Source organism: Leishmania panamensis, assembly GCF_000755165.1.
Source record: "Leishmania panamensis strain MHOM/PA/94/PSC-1 chromosome 26 sequence".
Lineage (NCBI taxonomy): Eukaryota > Euglenozoa > Kinetoplastea > Trypanosomatida > Trypanosomatidae > Leishmania > Leishmania panamensis.
In genome coordinates, this window is record NC_025872.1 from 204,907 (window position 1) to 222,587 (window position 17,681).

At 55.5% G+C, this 17,681-nt stretch overlaps 4 protein-coding genes across 4 annotated transcripts, besides 3 other annotated features; all 4 read right to left on the bottom strand.

Moving 5' to 3' along the window:
• Positions 1-2,650: 2,650 nt before the first annotated feature.
• Positions 2,651-3,215: a repeat region.
• Positions 3,216-3,904: 689 nt separating this feature from the next.
• LPMP_260720 (hypothetical protein) lies at positions 3,905-6,436 on the bottom strand (the record flags this gene model as incomplete). Its single annotated transcript, XM_010701591.1, has 1 exon — positions 3,905-6,436. One exon carries the CDS (start codon positions 6,434-6,436, stop codon positions 3,905-3,907), a length of 2,532 nt encoding a protein of 843 aa, XP_010699893.1.
• A 1,232-nt stretch (positions 6,437-7,668) lies between these two features.
• LPMP_260730 (hypothetical protein) lies at positions 7,669-12,831 on the bottom strand (the record flags this gene model as incomplete). The annotated part of the gene is made up of 1 exon (XM_010701592.1): positions 7,669-12,831. The coding sequence occupies one exon, from the start codon at positions 12,829-12,831 to the stop codon at positions 7,669-7,671; it is 5,163 nt and encodes a 1,720-aa protein (XP_010699894.1).
• An 827-nt stretch (positions 12,832-13,658) lies between these two features.
• Positions 13,659-14,150, bottom strand: LPMP_260740 (hypothetical protein; the record flags this gene model as incomplete). Its single annotated transcript, XM_010701593.1, has 1 exon — positions 13,659-14,150. One exon carries the CDS (start codon positions 14,148-14,150, stop codon positions 13,659-13,661), a length of 492 nt encoding a protein of 163 aa, XP_010699895.1.
• Positions 14,151-14,912: 762 nt separating this feature from the next.
• On the bottom strand, positions 14,913-16,610 carry LPMP_260750 (hypothetical protein; the record flags this gene model as incomplete). The annotated part of the gene is made up of 1 exon (XM_010701594.1): positions 14,913-16,610. One exon carries the CDS (start codon positions 16,608-16,610, stop codon positions 14,913-14,915), a length of 1,698 nt encoding a protein of 565 aa, XP_010699896.1.
• A 334-nt stretch (positions 16,611-16,944) lies between these two features.
• Positions 16,945-17,085: a repeat region.
• Positions 17,086-17,461: 376 nt separating this feature from the next.
• Positions 17,462-17,681: part of a repeat region that runs on past the window's edge.

Below are 17,681 nucleotides of genomic sequence, written 5' to 3' on the forward strand. Positions count from 1 at the left end.
GAGAATAATATATAAGAAGCGAAGGAACAGAGGAGGCAGAGCCACACCGAAGTAAAAGGCAAAAGCAGCAGCGAGAAGAGAGAAGGGAAAACAACAACAACAAAAAAAAGCAAACAGGGCCAAGGAGGAAAGGCGTTCAGCACAGCGTCAGTCCCGCACAGCACACTTTCAGATACATGCGCCACGAATGGATAGCGAGAGGGGAGAGAGAGAGAGAAGGAGGGAAGAGAAGACAACGGTGAGAAAAGAAAAGGCAAAGCAAAGGAGGAAAGAGCGGGTGGGAAAAGGCCCGACGAGGCGTGCGTCTGTCCCCGTCAAGACAAACGAAGGCGAAACAGATGGCAACTTCCAACCGCACTAACAGCACAGACGCGTACACAAGCAAAGGAGAGGAGAGCAGTCAAGAAACAAAGAACTGCCGAGAGCGATACCTTCAGGAGAAAAGAGGAGCAGAAAGATACACAAGGGGGATCAAGCAATCAACTTTGACGTACTTGGCTTCTTCTCCCACACCCCCAGTGTATAGAGAGGGGAGAAGCAGGAGAGTAGAAAATGTCAGCAGCGCAGTTACAAACCGTCTGCAGATGGGGGAAAAATTTAGCGCCTTTCCTTTGTGTGTATGCGTGGGGGGAGAGGAAGGGCAGGACAGGGAAGGGAGAGGAGAAGACAGAAAAGAGAGTGGATTTGGGGGTGTGTACGGTAGGCGTACGTCAGGTATGCGCGCACGTACCTGCACGTGAAGAGAGAAGGGGGACAGCAAAAATAGCATAAGGCGATGAAACGAGATGAGATGGGTACGTAAGTGGGTGGGAAAGGAGTGCAAGACACACGTGTGTGTGTGTGTGTGGGTGGGTGGGTGGGTGGGTGGGTGGGGTGAAGTGTATGGAAAAACGTAAGATGAGGTAAGAGGGGAGTGGTGTGGCGGAGGAAGGAGTGGCACAAAGATTGAGAAGGAAGCTGCAGAGAAGAGGACATCGTATTAAGCCGTTACGTCGCGACACACAGTGCTCTCTCTCTCTCTCTGTGCGACATTGAACTATACCGTTTGCCGGGCATCCCCCCCCCACACTCTCCCTCCATCACATTACCCTAGGATGCTGCTCGCGAGTGCATGGGGGGCTGAAGAGGAAAGCGAGAGAAAAAAAGATGAGAGAAATGCCACGAACGCGTAGTGGCGCACTGCCACGTAATGCACAGAGCTCTCCGTTGAACGGGCGGCGTCAATGGGGGATGGGAAGAAGGCAAAAGGGGGGTGGATGCACGTCAAAACACAAATGTTTACTTCGCAGCCGCGCGGCGCGTCATGGGCCGCTCCAGAGTGCCTAGCTTTGGAAGTGTGCGTGTGGGTTCCACATTGAAGCAAGGGCACGCATACACACACACTGATGGTGCTGGTAGTGGGTAAGTTTTCTCGCTTTGCTTCTTTCTTTTTCGTGCTTTCCTTCACAAGAAGGGGGGGCACATATATCGACTGCTGCCATGCACGGGTGAGGTCACACCTGCTCTGTCCCCCCCCTCTTCCACTATGAATCATTCTTTCTCGCACCCCGAGAAAGAGCGAGCACAAGAGGGAGAGAGCCGTCTGGTGCTAGTGGGTTGGGGTGCAATTGAAAACGATAACGTTGATGGCCGTGACAAGGCGCGCGTGCGCTGCCATATATTACAGGCTGCCACCGGAAGGTTAACGATGCTGGAGAGAGCGAAGGGGGAGGAAAGGGAAGAGGGGGAAAGGGGGAGTCTTTTCCTCTTCTTGTTTCCCTTGGTACTGAAAGAGTCCGAAGAAAAGGGGAGCGAGCGAACGAGGCATCAGTGGTGGTGGTGGTGGTGGTGTGTAGTGGTAGTGGTGGGGGGGGGGGGGATGACCGAAAACGCGCAGGAATACAAATATTACGCCAGCAGTGAGGGCACGGCGGCAGCACAAGTAGGGGGAGAGAAAAGTGCAAAGGAGGGGAAGCAAGAAAAAGCACAAGAGACCCACACAACAGGGAGGAGAGCGGGGTCAACATCAGGGGGACGGAGGGGCAATTTGTCCCCTACGCCATATCCCCCCCTCCCCTATGTGTGACACCTAAGAAAGAACAAAAGACGAAAAAAAAAAAGAAAGGACAAAGAAAATAGAGCAGCAACTGCGAGAAACAATGAACAGTGGAGAGGGAGGGAGAGGGAAGCAACATCCAGCATAGAAAAATCGAAAGAGAGAACAGGACACGTTGACTGTGCGAGTGAGTGTGTGTGTGCGTGTGCGTGTCGGGAAGAAAGGAGGGTACACATGCCAAATCCTACTGTGCGTGTGCACGTGTGACGTAGGAGTGAAAACGAGAGAGATGCCACGCATCTGCGCACACAGCATGTTTTTCCCTCCCTTTTCCCGTTTTTGACGTTGCTGCACCTCATCCCGCACCCTCGCTCCCTTCGGCTCAGCAATCCTCTGCAAGCCTCACATTGGGTGAGTGTAGCAATGTCCTCGTACATTTTTCTGTCTGTATCAGCTCACGCACACACACACACACACAAAGGAAAGCAGTGCAGCGGGTGGAAGAAAAAAGACAAAGCAGACGTGAACACATCAACGAAGGTGAAAGGAAAGAGAAGAAACACACGCAATATAAAAACTTCCCACAATTCGCGAGAAGCCATTTGTTTCCTTCCGCGTCTCCATTTCTCTGCCGCACAGCAGAGGCCAAACGCCACTCTGCCGCCGCCCCCTCCTCGGCCTGCCACACGCCCATCGCGTGGCACCAAGCAGCCGTCGACACACCTTGCAGCAATGCTGCCCACTACAGTCGCCGAACCACAGCCCCGACCTCCAACCCTGCCCGCCCAACACCCTCGCAGGTCGTCTCACAGCCGCTCCCATTGTGCCGGCCGCCACCTGGCGCATCCCTCGGTGCGACGCTCAGGCTCCCCACACCCGTCAGCAGCAAGGGCCAGGTGAGGAATACGTTCGAGTCACGCTGGCACTCCGCCCATCATGGGCGTGGCACAGACGGGTTCACTGTCGCAGGTCGGTCCGACGCAGCGCCAGCCAGGACCTGGCCGCCGACATCCGCAGCGAGACATCGCACTGGCCTCGCTACGTCGTAGGTGCTTGGCCCAGTCGCCGCCAGGGGGGGGGGCTCGGCACTGGCAGGGAGAGAGGGGAGCTGCTTGGCACTTCCGCACACAGAGCAGAGTGGGGGGTGGTGGGCCCTGGACACCCCGCTGGTGTGCTCCCCACTGTTATTCATGACAGCGTTCGTTGCAAGGGGAGGAAAAAATGCAAAAGGGTGCCGGAGAAGTGAAAGGAAGAAGAGGGGAGTGAAAAACACGTACAGTGGTCGACACACTCGTAGAGCTCAGAGTAAAAAGGCGCAGCGCTGACATGGATAGCCTAACCAGCATCCAGCAGGGGGAAACGAATAGCGAAGGAGGGTACCAGGTACAGAGAGCGGAGGAAGCGACGAGATGTAAGAATAAAACAAGAGAAGATGCTGATGAACGTGATATGTAGGAAGAGACGAAACAGAAGAGAAGAGCAGGCCAGCAGCGTGTACGCATACATACATCTAGGAGTAAGAGGTAGAGGCAAAGAAAGGGGCAATTGAGGAGATGTGCAACTGGGAAAGAAGAGAATGAATAGGGGACAAACAGCTACAAACGAATGCAAAAAAAAAAAATAGCAAGACGATGGCGCTGTGGTTCATCCGCTCTTCGCTCTTTTGCATGGCGTGGGGTACACATGTACACGCACAGGGGTGGGAAGGAGAAGGCAACGGCCCACACAGAAGACTCCAGGCTTCAGAAAGCGTGGTGGATGGTGCCCGTCACGTTGGCTCCCTCTCGACCGATTTCCCTCTCTTCTCGACTCCACTCACTTGCCTAGGCAAATCTTCGTTGAGCAAAGCGTGTCCATGTGCTTACCCCATCACTTCGCCTGAGCGGCGTACTTGCGCACCAGTCGCTCTGGCTGCTCCCGCAGTCCCATGACTGTCTCCGTAATAACGGCCTCTGGGATCGGGTCTTTCTCGAGCAGCACAATGACATGCTCCAGGCCACCAAACAGCTTCAGTCCCCGTAAGTTCTCCGACTGAATGTTCTCTGGCTTCAGCTTTTCAGGCAAACTGTCGGTGTCGTCGAAGGACGTACTCGTGTATGAGGTGGAGCCGAACTCCATCACGCCGGATAAATGGAACGTGTTGCTGTGGGTAAGCGCCAGTGAGTAGTACTTGCCGAGGCACGCCTCCCGCACATTCTCCAGCACCAGCGTCGGGGTCATCACCTTGCCATCCAACATGCCAAGCTGGTTCTTAGCATTGACGCCCCACACGTACAGCCTGGCGCGGTCGTCGATACCGTAACTTGTGTAGCAGCCACAGCCTATGCGTGTGAAAAAGGCGCCGTGTGTGATGCGGACCGGGGTGTAGCAGTGCTCGCAGTCACCCGTGCCTAGGCGGCCACCTGTCCCTACACCCCAGGCGTAGATCTCGCCAATGGCGTTGAGCGCCATCCCGTGCCAGCCGCCGGCGGCGACATGAATGATGCCCTTGAGATTGTCGATGAGCAACGGTGACAGCACGACACCGCGGGTTTCGCCAGAGACGTCGCGCATGATCATGTGAGCTGGGACGACCTTCGGATCCGGTTCCAGTCCTACGCCACAGCATTCAATCGTACCCCAGCTGTACACCTGGCCAGAAACGCTGAGAGCTAGTGCGAAGTAGCTCCCACACGACACCTGAACAATCTCCTTGTCAGCGAGCCAGGTAATCTCGCGAGGTTGCGAGATGCGCTGGTACTTCTTTGGATCAACGCCGAGGCCGCACTGGGCAAAGCTGTTGTTGCCCCATGCGAAGACCCGCTCCCCCTCGGTGATGGCCATTGAAAAAGAGAAGCCGGCCGCGACGGATGTGATGATGGTGCGGGAGAAGAAACCGATGCGAGTCGCCTGCGGGTACACGGGCACACGGTCCTGTGTAAAGTGCCTCGCCTGTGCAGTGTCGAATCCCAGCTGCCCCCACCCACCAACGCCAAAAGAGTAGCAACTGCCGCGCCGACTGATCATCAGAGTGAAGCCGGCGCCAACGCCGCAGGACAAGATGCCCTCCTTGAGCCCAATGGAAGTGACCGAGACGGGCACGCCGCGGTGAGGGACACCGAGCACAAACATCGTTGTGTTCTTGGGGATCGTCAGAGACAGCCCGTGCGTCGGCCCGCTCTTTGTCCACAAGGTGGTGTAGTTCTCCAAGATCGCCTGGCAACGCACCATGCGCATGCCGTAGCCAATACCGACACCCAGGCCCAGCCCTGTTCCGTAGACGACGACGTCGCCGTTGTTCAGCAGCAGTGTCGTGTGCAGACGGCCACAGCTCGCGTGAATCGCCTTACGCCCACCCGTGATGTTGATCTTCGTCGGCACCGGCACCGAGTACTCACCCACTACACCGCACTGGCCGCCCTGGTTGTCGCCGCAGGCGTAGGCGTCGCCGTTGTCAGCGACAAAAATCGTGTGGAAGGAGCCGCAGGCAACGTCGACAACACGTTTACCCTTCATAGCCGTTACCACCTTGGGCACCAGGTGGTCATCCTGGTCACCGTGGCCCAGACGGCCGCTGTTGCCTACCCCCCACGTGTAGACAGAGCCGTCCTCCGACACTGCCGCGTAGTGCCAGGGGCCGCTAGAGAGAAGCTTGATGTTCTTGTCATCGAGGCTGCTGATGCACACCGGTACGCGTGCCACTACTCGGGACTCCGACTGCGGAGAGTGCACCAACTTGACGCCGGCAGCGGCCAACTTCTCCGCCACAGCGTCTCGATCGCCGAGCAGCGTAACCTCTCCCCAGCCGTAGACGGCACCCGACATGGACCGCGCCAGCACACTATAGTTGGAGCACACCACTTCCACCACTTTCTCGCCTGGTACGATGCGAAGCTGCCCGTAGCCGCAGCATGTGTTGTTGAGATCCGGGTGGCACTGCCCGCAGTTGTTTGCACCCCATGTGAAGACGCTGCCCTTTAGGGATACGCACGCGTAGAAGGCGGATCCAGCCGCCACATCCACGACAACGTCGTCCTGCGTGAAGGGAATAACATCCACCTGCCCAGGGCAGATGGGCATGTTCGCCTCATTTGCGATCACACGCGGACAGAAGCGCGGGTTGCCGACGCCAAGCTCACCCCACATGCCGCCGCCCATGGCCATCAAGATGCTGCGCACGCCGAGCCAGACAGATGAGAGACCGCCGCAGGCCATGCGAATCGGCTTGTCGTGGCCGCCAATCATCATTGGCGTCACCAGGTTGTAGCGGAAGTTCGTCCCAAGCTCGCCATTGCGGCAGAATCCCCAGCCGACGATAACGCCATCGCCGCTGATGTAGCGCTCCACGAGCTTGCGCGTGGCCGAGGAAGCGTTTTCCATGTTGGTGTACAGGGCGCCAGCGGTTTCCATGACGGGCTGCATGGCTGCGACTTGTGTTTTCGCCGTGTGCCACGCAAAGCTGCCCGATGGACGACAGCGCAGGCAGGCTGAGCCCTGCCGAAGAAAGAAGAGAAAGGATGGAGCTACAGAGATGAGGAAGAGGGGCTTGGTACGTCCCTGGGTACGCACGTGGGGGGTGCCTACTTGTGTTGACGTAAAGGCACTTTGAGGGGGACACACGTGAGGGTGGAGGGACGCCGGAGAGGTAAGACGAGCACCTCAGATAGGGGGGGGAGGGGGTAAGACTGTGGTTGCCAGGATGGGGAAATGGCACACGCGGAGAGCGAGGGGAACAAACGCACACATACGGTGAAACACCAACGAGGGAAAAAAAAAACAATAATAACATGAAGCCGTGAAGCCATAATAACGTGCACCCCCATGGAAGACAGTCGATCGAGGGAGGGAGGTGGAATAGAGAGAGGGGGGAGCAGAGAGAGGAAGCGGCCGTTCTTGAGTACGTGCGATTTCACATTGTATTTTATGTGCCTAAGAGAAGAGTGAGTCTTGCCGTGCATCGACACACACACACACACACACACACACACCTATGCGCACAAGGACGGTTCGCTTAGTACGGATCGGTGGAAAGTAGATTAACGCGACGTGCTCTGATTGGTGAGGGGAAGGCGCGCTGCGTCTGCGACGGCAAGGCAGCCCTGAACGTGAGTGCCAAACCTACTCGTGCTGACTTGAGCTTCACCTCTCCCAATACGTGATGCTCGCGCGCGCTCTGTTGTCTGCCCTTTCTGAAGCGCGCTCTTCTCCTTTGTCTGTTTGGAAGGCTCCGCACCGGTGAAGGGCTCTCCCCTCTGAGTCTCCCTCGCTTTTGCCCTCTCAGCCTGCATGCAACGGAGGGAAAGAAGATACAGAGAGAGGGCAAGACGATAGGGAACAGCGGGAATGAGAGAGGGAGGGGCAGAACAGTGGAACGGGGAAGGTGGTGAACCTTGGGGTACGATAGAAGCGCACACCTACGCACGCACCACAGACAGAACGTGCTATTCAGTGCGAAGCATGTGGAATTACATTAAAGGGAAAATAAAGAAAGCGGGCGGGTAGTGCAGACGCAACAGCAGCGTACACGTGCCTCTCTACATACAGACAGGCCAACATGAGCCCCACACACACACACACAAAACTGTTCCCTCACCCACCCCCTGTGCACACGCGCACTCCCTCCCTCCCTTCTTCTCTCCCCTCTTCCTCTTTCTCTAGTTCACACCCCCCGTACTACATTCTCGGTCTTGGCGCAGGAGCACCTGAAGACTCCTCTGTGCCACACCCACCTCGGCCGCCGAGGGCCGATATTTCTCCATGAGAATGCAAATTTGCTCCCAGCCAGCAAAGCAGCGGATACCCAAGATGCGCTCATCAGAGGCCGAGGGAGGCGGCGAAGGTAACGACAACTTCGGAGACTTGAAGCCGGCTGGGAGCCGCGCCGTTTGCCCACGTTGAGCTGACTGTGGCGGTTGCGGCATCTGTAGTGGCTGCCTGCGTACTTTAGCTCTGGCAGCAGCCATTCCCGCACCGGCACCTTGGGCAGTAGAGCGATCCGGCGGAAGCGGCAGCGCCAACGTCTCCGACACGTCCAAGGTTCCCCACGCTGCAGGCACCGAATGGCGAGCCTGCGCCGCTGTCGATGTCCGCGCCTGCACGGATGGTGGCGCGGCGCCATCGCTAACCCGGTGCGACGGCATTGGAGTGCACACGACAGCCTCCCTGGAAGCCTCTGTCTTGAAGAGAGGCGCCCTAGCGTCTGGTGATGAGTACCCGGTGTCGTAGAGGTACGCTTCCGCTGTGTCCATCGTGCCGGCTTTGATGGCTGTAGTTGCCTGGTGTGTGCTCCCTTCCCCGCTTGGAATCAGCCCCGAGAGGCTTGGGAGGAAGTACTCGGACATCATGTCCGGCCTGTAATCCAGCTGGCTCGCATCACGCGTGCCCGACAGCGGCGAGGTGAAGGAGGAAAGCCGGTCCCTTGGTACGGCGAGAGGCGCCAATGCGCCGGCCATCGTCACCGCGCCAGAGGACGGAGCGGGTGGACTGCTGTGACCCCCGGCCACCGAGGGGAGAGAAGGGTTTGCGCGTTGCGGTGATGACTTACTGGAGAGCGCAGAAGTGGGTGATGAAGCAACCATGCCCATCCCCACAACGTGTGACCGCGGCAGTGACGGTGGCTGGGGACGGCGTTGATGCTGGCCGTCTGTGGACACCTTCGCAGGCTTGCTGGCGGCCGGAAGGCCAACATGGGAGGACTCAGACTGTTCATTCTCGTCCTCGGACGCACTATTCGAGTCGGCGCTCCCTTGGCACCCTGGCTGACGCTGTGCACTCGCCGCAGCAGTAGATGCGCCACCACCGCCGCCGAGCTTCGATGCATTGAGGCTGGGCCGCAGTTCTGGAGGAGGGTACCGTACCAATTCATTGACGTCGATGGAAAAGGGCGGCTGTGGGGTGCTGTGGAAGGTGGGCAGATGGTAGTTCTGGCCACCATACCGGATCCGACCCGAGACACTCACCTGACCGTCTTCGAACACTACCACGCCGAACTGGTCTGTGAAGGCAGCGTCTCGCACGTGTCGCGCAACTGGGGTGGGAGCAGTGATGACGTTAGCGTGGCCAACCGCCGCATCGCTGCCTTGCTTCTGACCAGCTGCCAAGTCCTGAAGAGCACCGCCACCGCTACTGGTGCTAATGCTGTCGCCACTAGTCGGTATGCCACACTCGCCAAACTTGTTCATACCCCACACCCACAGCTCCCCCTCATCATTGATCGCGAAGGAGTTATGGGGCCCGCAGCCAATGCTGCGGATGGTCTGCGAGAGCGCCACACGCACCGGCGTCAACACAACGGAAGCGGAGGATGCTGGATCGGTGGTGTCAGCGTTGCTGCCCGTACCGAGAACACCAACGCCCCAGGCAAAGACACTGCATGATGCCGTCATCGCCACAGCGTGGCGACACCCTGCTGCCACAGCTACAATGTCACGCAGCCCGGCGACACGTATCGGCACTGACACATCGCTACCCTTAGCCTTGGCCGGCGATGTCGACACGCCCAAGCCACAGTACATGGCCTCACCGTGGGCAAGCACCTCCCCATCGACGGTGAGGGCAACGACAAAGGTGCCCCCGCACACGATCTGCACAATTCGCTCACTTGCGTAGGCGTCCACGCGCACTGGCGTGAAGATGTGTGCAACGCCTGCCGGCTGGCACAACTTTTGATGGTCGTTGCTGCCCCAGCCGTACACGACGCCGCACTCGTCAAGGGCGAGGGCAAAGTCTGGGCCACAACGCACATGCTGAATGATAACATCGGATGGAATGTGTACCTCGCTGAAGGCCGAAGCGACAGTGACGTCATCGCTGCGATACGACTTCATGCAGTCTCCAATACCAAGCTGACCACGCTCGCCGCGCCCAATGGCGACGAGTGAGTTGTTCTCCCACAGGACCACAAGGAAGCCTGCACCGGACGCAGCGCACCGCACACCGTTGCGCACGGACAGGCTCGGCACGCGTGACACCTCCTCGATGGTGGAGTGGCCCAATACCATCACGGCAGTGCGGCGATGCACGACACCTGCCATGCCTTGCAGATAACTGGAGTGCAGCACCATCGTCACATAGTTGGTGAGGATGCGCATCGGGGCACAAAAGCGACGACCGTAGCCAAGGCCGATGCCGCACATCCTGTACGATCCGCAGGCGACTACGTCACCATCTGCGAGCAGGATGCACGTGTGCTCCCGCGCACACATCACCGCCACCGCCTTGATTGGAAGTGGCACCATCGTTGGGAGGCGCCGCGGCGCAAGTCCGCGCAGCCCGAGCTGTCCCTCGGCGTTGCCGCCAAAAACATAGACGGCGCCAGTGCTCGTGAGGACAGCGCTGTGAACGTGGGAACAACTAGCATCGACCACAAAAGATGACCGTAGCCCTTCCACGAGGCGTGGCTTCACTTCTGAGCTGTCGGTGCCGTGTCCAAGTCGCCCGTTGCTGCCAACACCCCACGTGTACACCTCGCCCTTCTGCGAGATGGCGAGTGCGTGCCACGGTCCAGCTCGCACCGCAGCCATGGGGTTTGACGTGCCTACTCGTAGGTGCACTACCTGCCTGGCACACTTGCACTGATCGGGTGCGAGGCTGTGCTCTAGCCCCTTGTCGCTCATGTTGCATCCCAGCATCGATGCAATGCCCCAGGTGCCCATGACACCGTCGTCGAACAACAGTACGCCGAAGAACTGGCCAAAGCAGACGTCAAGTACCTTGTGAACCCCAGCCTTCAGCCGCACCGGCGTCAACACGCGACTCGCGTCCGGCATTTTCAGACACTGCCCATACACGTTATGACCCCAGCAGTAGAGCGCGTTGTCTCTAGTGAGCGCCACGGCGCAAGCAGTGCCGGCGGCAATGCGAGTAACGCGTTCATTGTCCTTGAAAAGAACCCGCTGTAGCTTACTCACTCCAGCATGGGCGTAGCGCATGCTGCGCCCGCCAATACCGAGCTGCCCGTTGTCGGCGCGGCCGCAGCTGTACAGCACGCCATCGACGGTCACCACATAGGTGACAGCGAGCCCACAAGCAATCTGTGCCACACGCGCAGGGGTGTGAACAGATAAGGGAAGGTACACATAGCCTGTCACGCTGGTGTCGTGAGGAGACGCGGTGCTGCCTGCAAGAGATTCAGCCGAAGTTATTGATGTAGCCTTCAACTCTCCACAAGGAGAAGCTTGAAACTGATCCGCCACACTCCCTCTTGTGGGTCGCGTCTCCGGCTGAACATCCGTCGCGAACGGTCCACGTGCAAGCAACGCCTTGGAGGCAGCCATAGGCGGGTCTGCTGTAGGGAGATTGCCCTCCGCCAGGCTCGTTTGCTCCTCTTTGCCACCCAGCCCAGCGGCGCCAGGTGCGCTCGAGTACTGCTGTGGGGTGCCCATGGTTACTGGAGCGCCGCCGCTGAGTTTGGCTTTTGACTCAGCGGGATCGCTGCTGATGGCGTCACTCTCTGGCATCCCAGGCGTGGATCGTCCGCGCCGCTGGCTATGCTGACCGAGCGCGCCCTTTGCCAGGGAGCCCCAGCTCAGTAGCTCGCCTTGCTCCAGGTACTGTCGCAGCAGAGAGCTGTTCAGGCACTGACAATGGTACGCAACAGCTTCAGGGTTGGGCAACACAAATGCCATCTCATTGCGCACGACAAACGGGGGCGAGAGTCCCTCGTCCCCTGCGGCGTCGGGGTCACGCATCTGCAGCGCCGCTTCCAATATGAAGCCCCATCCGTGCCGACGCTCTGCGATGCGCGTCAGCGATGAGGAGGCTGTGGCAGGAGACTTCAATGCATGCTCCTGCTGCTTACGCTCACGCCACGCGTCGAGTCGAGCCAGGTCATCAATCGTGGGTAGACAAGGCACACAGCCAACACCGTGATACGCCGAAAAAAGCACTACAGGGGTGGGAAACTGCGCCGTCATTGCTGTCTCCGCTACAAGCAGCTGAGAAGCCGGAGATGCTCGATTATCAGCGCCGTCGTCGCCTGTCCTCCCTCCCGCGGCCGTTGTGCTGCCGCTGCTCTCACGCAAGGGCTCACTTACGTACAGCGGGTTGACGGAGTACGGCGCATTGATAGGGCTTCGGGGGAGCTCGCGATACCACCGGGCAGGCTGCACTGGCAAGTCAGTAGAGGTACCGGGGATAGAGACCCGCACAGGTCTGTGATTCTGGATGCTCATACGACGTGGACTTGGTGAGCTGCCCGTTGCAACAGGCGGCTGAGGATTGGTTGGGCCGGTAAGAGAAGCGGGGCTGCCACTACACCCTGCAGACGCAGTAGCTACTTGGGCTGTGTGGTGTGGCAAAGCTGGGACTACCTCGGTAGACTCGGCTGTACCTTCAGGACATGGTGAGACCCATCCAGGATCAGTCGATCCGGCCAGAATGTTCAATGATGTCGCGCTTTGGAGCAAATCCTGCGGGCGGCATCCATACACGCCAATGAGCAGCGTCACAAACATGACCACATAGTACCGCTGCCAGCGCTTGAGTGCAAAGTAAGCGTCGAGTATCATGTCACGGCACCGCTGCAGGCCGAGTGAAAGAAGAACACTTTTTACATTGTATCCTTCCTCTGCATGCCGCATGCCTAGAACTGCGAGAATGCGCAGTGCGTAGAAGGCCCCCGCACTAGGGAGCACGGAGTCCGACGCATGTGACTCGCGAAGCACAAGGCCTTCGCGAAACAGAAGTGTTCCAAGCGCAGTGTAGGCTCTGATGCCTAGCTTACCCGTTGGTGCCTGCTGTCCCGCCTCGATGCAGTCCACAATATCCGGCAGACTGGATGTGTCGCCTAGGCACAGCCGTCTGCACGCCGCCTCCATGGAAAAAACAGCGAAGTGCTCGGGTGTGCAAGAGAATTATCTTAAACTTCGTAGCGAATGCAATTCATCTGCTGGGAAGAGAAGACAAAGCGATGGTTAGTGAAAGGAACCTCTGCTCGTCGAAAGGGCGAGAAAAATGAGGGGAGGCAAATCGGGTTCTCTGGTAAGAAACTCGCCACTGCCCCCAGGGAGATACAGACTCCTTTGTTTTTATGGGCGCAACAGTGTTATCCTTTCACCAGCACAGGGAGTCGAGATATCCCCATGGCTTCAGTGACAGAGGGAGAAGCTGTTTTGTGCTTGCAAGAGCAAAGAATAGAACACAAGCACAGCAACCTAAACTCACAAGTCTGCAATCGTTTCACCTATTATCCCCTTGCATAGGCACGGGGGTGGCTTCCCCGCGCTTTCCTTTTCGACCGCCAAGCAAAGTGTAGACCAAAAACTGAGTGTTTAGGGACGGTGACGTGCCTAAAATCCACCCTTAGAAACGGACTTGGTAGCGCAAGAGAGGTGCAGGGGCAAAAGGGAAAATCGGATATGCTGGAAGAAGGCACAGTAAATAGGAAGGTGAGCAGTTGCGAGAGTGAGCGGATGCAGAAGGCGATCTGCGTTTTCATATTTTGCAACGGCAAAGAAAAAGAAAATGCAGAGAACAGACGAGAAGTGTACGGACTTTCTCTAGAGTTGCTCACCGCATGTATGTAACCACCAGAGATGTGGTGGTGGAGTCTACCCGGCACAAGGAAGAAACAAAAAAAAAGAAAAAGAAAACCGGTAGAGGAGAATCGGCTTTTTTTTTCTTACTCTTGCTTGGTCTTTATTGGCTAAACATACCGCACGCTAAGACCAACGTTATGCCGGCACAACCACTCTGCATAGGTTTCCACTTCTGTATTGTACAATTGAGGCACAACAACTTCCTCACATCGCTCCACTGTTATTCCCTTCTGTTCACTGTAAGACGTTGTGATTTCCTGTGATGCCGAAAGAAAGAAATGTTCGCCCTTTTCGTAGTTACTGTTCAGCTCGTCAGCTGCCAGAATCCCACTGCGGTAGTCTTTGAACTTCACGAATGCAGTTCCCAGAAAGCGGCCAGTCTTCCGATGGCGCACGAAGCGGACATCGACAATTTCACCGAATTGCGAGAAGACGGTTACGATATCTCCTTCGGATAGCTGAGGGGTGATGCCATCGTCACTCACATCTTTCAGTGGTGGCCTAAGCAAGCGCCTTATGACGATCCATTGTGCGTTCCCTAGCAAAGCATGATACTCAGTAGTGTAAGGGCCAGAGTTTCCGCTCCGGTACTTCCTCATTTTGATCTCACACCAGAGCAGAGCAGATGTGCTCCGGGGAGAAGGCCGTAGCTACTGTTTTCTCTTGGGGAGATAAAGCGACAAAAAAACCTTGTGGTATGGAAAGCAAAGAAAATAAAGAGAAGTGACAGGAATAGAGAGTTACACGCAGACTCATGGAAACCTCTTTGGGTTATAACAGCAACTTTACAAGCCGTCTAACTCTAGTGCAGCTTCTGAAAGCAACAATTGAGGCTTCTGCAACAGTACCGTTCCAACTGGTAATGTGACTTCAGATAGTGTTGTTTTATTCTGAGACAAATTCTGCGCGACAGGTACCCCCAAAAAAGAGGCAAAATTGAGCTGCAGAGAGCCAATGTTGAAAAGAAACAGAGATAAAACATAAAATACGACAGTTGTAAAGCACAAGCACATTCAGGTGGCTGAGGAAAAGGAAGAACAAAAAAAGGTAGTGCAAATAACAGTACAAAACATCAATGAGGTAAGCGACTATGTATCCTTTAAAATTTCTTGCGTACTTGAGAGCGCAGAATGAGCGGAAAAATAAAAACAGCAGCACATTTATATTGACCAGCAGTAGACAGCGTTGGGAAAGCAGGCACAAGAAACAATCTAATCAAAAGAAAGGGTACGCGTACTACAACGCAAAGAACTACCTTTGACACTAAGCGATAGCCATATCTAGATAGTGAAAGCGCAAGCAAAAGCATATAAACGAACTTTCAAGAGCGTTATCCGAACGTCAAAGAAGTGACTTTATCGCTATGATGCGTAGATAGCATTATGAGATTGCAAGTCAGAGAAGGTGAAGCTCTTGGCCGGAATCATCCACTTGTAGCGAGCAATTTTCTCCATTTCATTTTTCTTGGATTCAGCTTCCTTTTCCTCTTTCTCACGCTTTTCTTGTTCAGCCTGCTCCTTTAGCTTTTCGAACTTGATTGCGATGCTATTTGGTTGAGAGAGGCGCTCAAAAAATTGGCGAATCTCAGAGGCGCTCTTGCGAGCAATAGAAGAAGTTGGCTTTCCTTCAGCTGGCTTTTCATTCCCACTAACAGCGCCCTCATTGTCGTTGTCCAGTGTACCTTCTTTGTGTTTGTTTCCCTTCTTCAATTCATGAGGCGCATCGTGAAGCTCTTGCTGGCGCTTCAGCTCGATAAGTCGCTCTTGTTCAGACTTTTCCTTATTGTAGCGCTGCGCATCCTCGTACAACCGCACGAAAACTTCTTCTGGATCAGTATCACAGTCCACCGCCGTGCGGCGCGGATTCGCGAAGGTCGAGCGTGGGCCGCGCCTAGTATTTTGTTCGATTTCAGCGTCATCGATTTCTTTTTGAGCACGGCGGCTGTCTTTGCGGCGCTTAGCGGTGTCGGCGTCACCATGCATTTTATTGTATAAATCTTGCACATAGTCACCACGACTTGCGTGCGGTAGATTCGTACTCTCGCTCTCGCAGTGCATAGGCCCTTGAACGTTACCTTTTCGTGGCCGAGAAGGGTTGACTATGCTCGGTTGAAACGTGCAGTTTTCTTCTTCGTCACGCATGCGCTCATACTCGTCCGCCTGCCCTCGTGCTGCTGGGTGCCGTGCTGAATAGTCGGGCTCTTGCCGATCCAGCGCCTTGCGCATAGGATGGATTCTCCCCATCTGCTGTGGTACATACGACAAAGCCGCTGCTGGCCTCTCCTGCGCTGGTGGTTTCGCCAATGCCTCGTGGTGTTGTGATCGGAAACTAGCGCTCATTTCAGAACGCGGGTCATAGGAAACGAGGGTGCTGCGAGAAGCAAAAAGTTCAGCGATCGGCGCTTGGTGGTCACCACGAGTCTGCTTATAGCCTCTTTTCGATGTCCATGGTTGATCTTCAGTTTGCTGCGTCATATCTCCGTGTGCAGGATTCATGTTGTTAGTGGACTGCTCTTGCGAAATACTACTGTGCCAGCTAGGCAGTGCATTGTAGCTCGAGTTAAAGTCGATCGTGTTCACTACAGCTTCTCGGTGTGTGCGCGGATGCGATGACTTCTTTGGTTCTACCGAGAAGTACCTATGCCGGGTAGATGGTGCATGCGATGAAACCTCTGACGGTGGCTTTTGTGATGCTGCCTTTGGTGCTGGGGCTTTATGGAACTGAGATTCCTCTGTCTGATAAGACTGAGAGGCAGTACTCTCTGCAATCAACGAGTGGCTCTTGCTATCCACTGGTATATGCTCACCAAGATGCAGCTGATACCTCTCAGAAAAGCGACCCTGTTGTGCGACTGCAGTGTGCTCGATTTCTTGGCTTTCTGGCTGTTGCTGAAAACGATGGTGTATTTTGTGAATACGCCCGAACGTCGGTTTGTCGTACAAATGATTCGCCTGCGCCGATTGCTCAAAGGCGGGAAAGGTTCTTGCTCGTGAGCTAAAATAGTCTAGCTGTTTTTGTGGCATATCATACGAAACACGCTGAGAATGAGAATGCTCCATCTCTAGTGTTGTGCTGCTTTAGTCAAGAAAGAAAAATGTGTCCTTGAGCTTTGTTCTGCTTCGTTGGTTTTGATAACGGCAGGAGAGGGCCTTGCACCCAAAGCCCTATTCAATATGTTCAACTAGAACGAAAAATCTCCGAGTAAGTAAGAGCCAAATAACGCATAAAGTTTTTTCTGCTCGTATCGAGAGCAAAAGAAAGAAAGAGGAGCATGCTTTTAATAAAGTTCTCAAGCAGGGCAAGGTGTAGAGTTCTTTCTAGAGAGGCATTGAAAGTGCTCGACCTTCTCTCTTTTTTTTTTCGTTTTAACGTGTCGATTCTCAAAATAGGCAGATTGCTCTCGTTTCCCCACGGCGTAGGCTCCTGACCTAGTCCACTAACAGAAGTGGTTCAGCATTGGCAAGAATAAGAGGTTGTTTGGTTTCTCCTCACGGAGTGAGTGCTGGTCCCTAATGTCGCGCTGAGGTGTCCCCCTTAGTCGCGGATTGAGCCTCCTCAGCCCTGGAAAATGAAAACGCAAATTTAACTGAGGAAGACAAAGCAAGTATCATCAGGCCACAGAAGCACCGCAAAAGTGGCAGACTTTCGATTTGATGGGCACAACTCTGTATAGTAGTGGTGCTGTAATGAGCCTTTCTTTGGTGTGCTAAAAGAGAGTTAGTATAGCACAGGATAGAAGCAACAGCACACCAATCGCACCCAACGGAGAAAGAACTGTTGTTGCCTTGTACTGCATCGGCGCAGGGTTGTTATAGAAGCTTTGCAGGTGAGAAACCTTCCGCTAACCAAAAGCCGCCTTGTATCCGAACAGATAGATGTGCGTTTTTTTTTCTGTTTTGTTGTCTAAGGTCTACCATCAAGCATCACTGCTTTCATCTTCGAACAGGACCCTAAACGTGGCCGCTCGTATTGAGACATGCAGCCCACTCGAGTCCGTCTGGAGCCTAGCGCGCAGCACGTAGCTGAGGGAGGGACGAGTAGGAAGAGTCCGTTAGATGCATGGCTTGATTCATCGGAAGAGAGCTCGTCCTATATGAGCAGGATTTAGTAGTGGTGTTGCAGAGATGGGG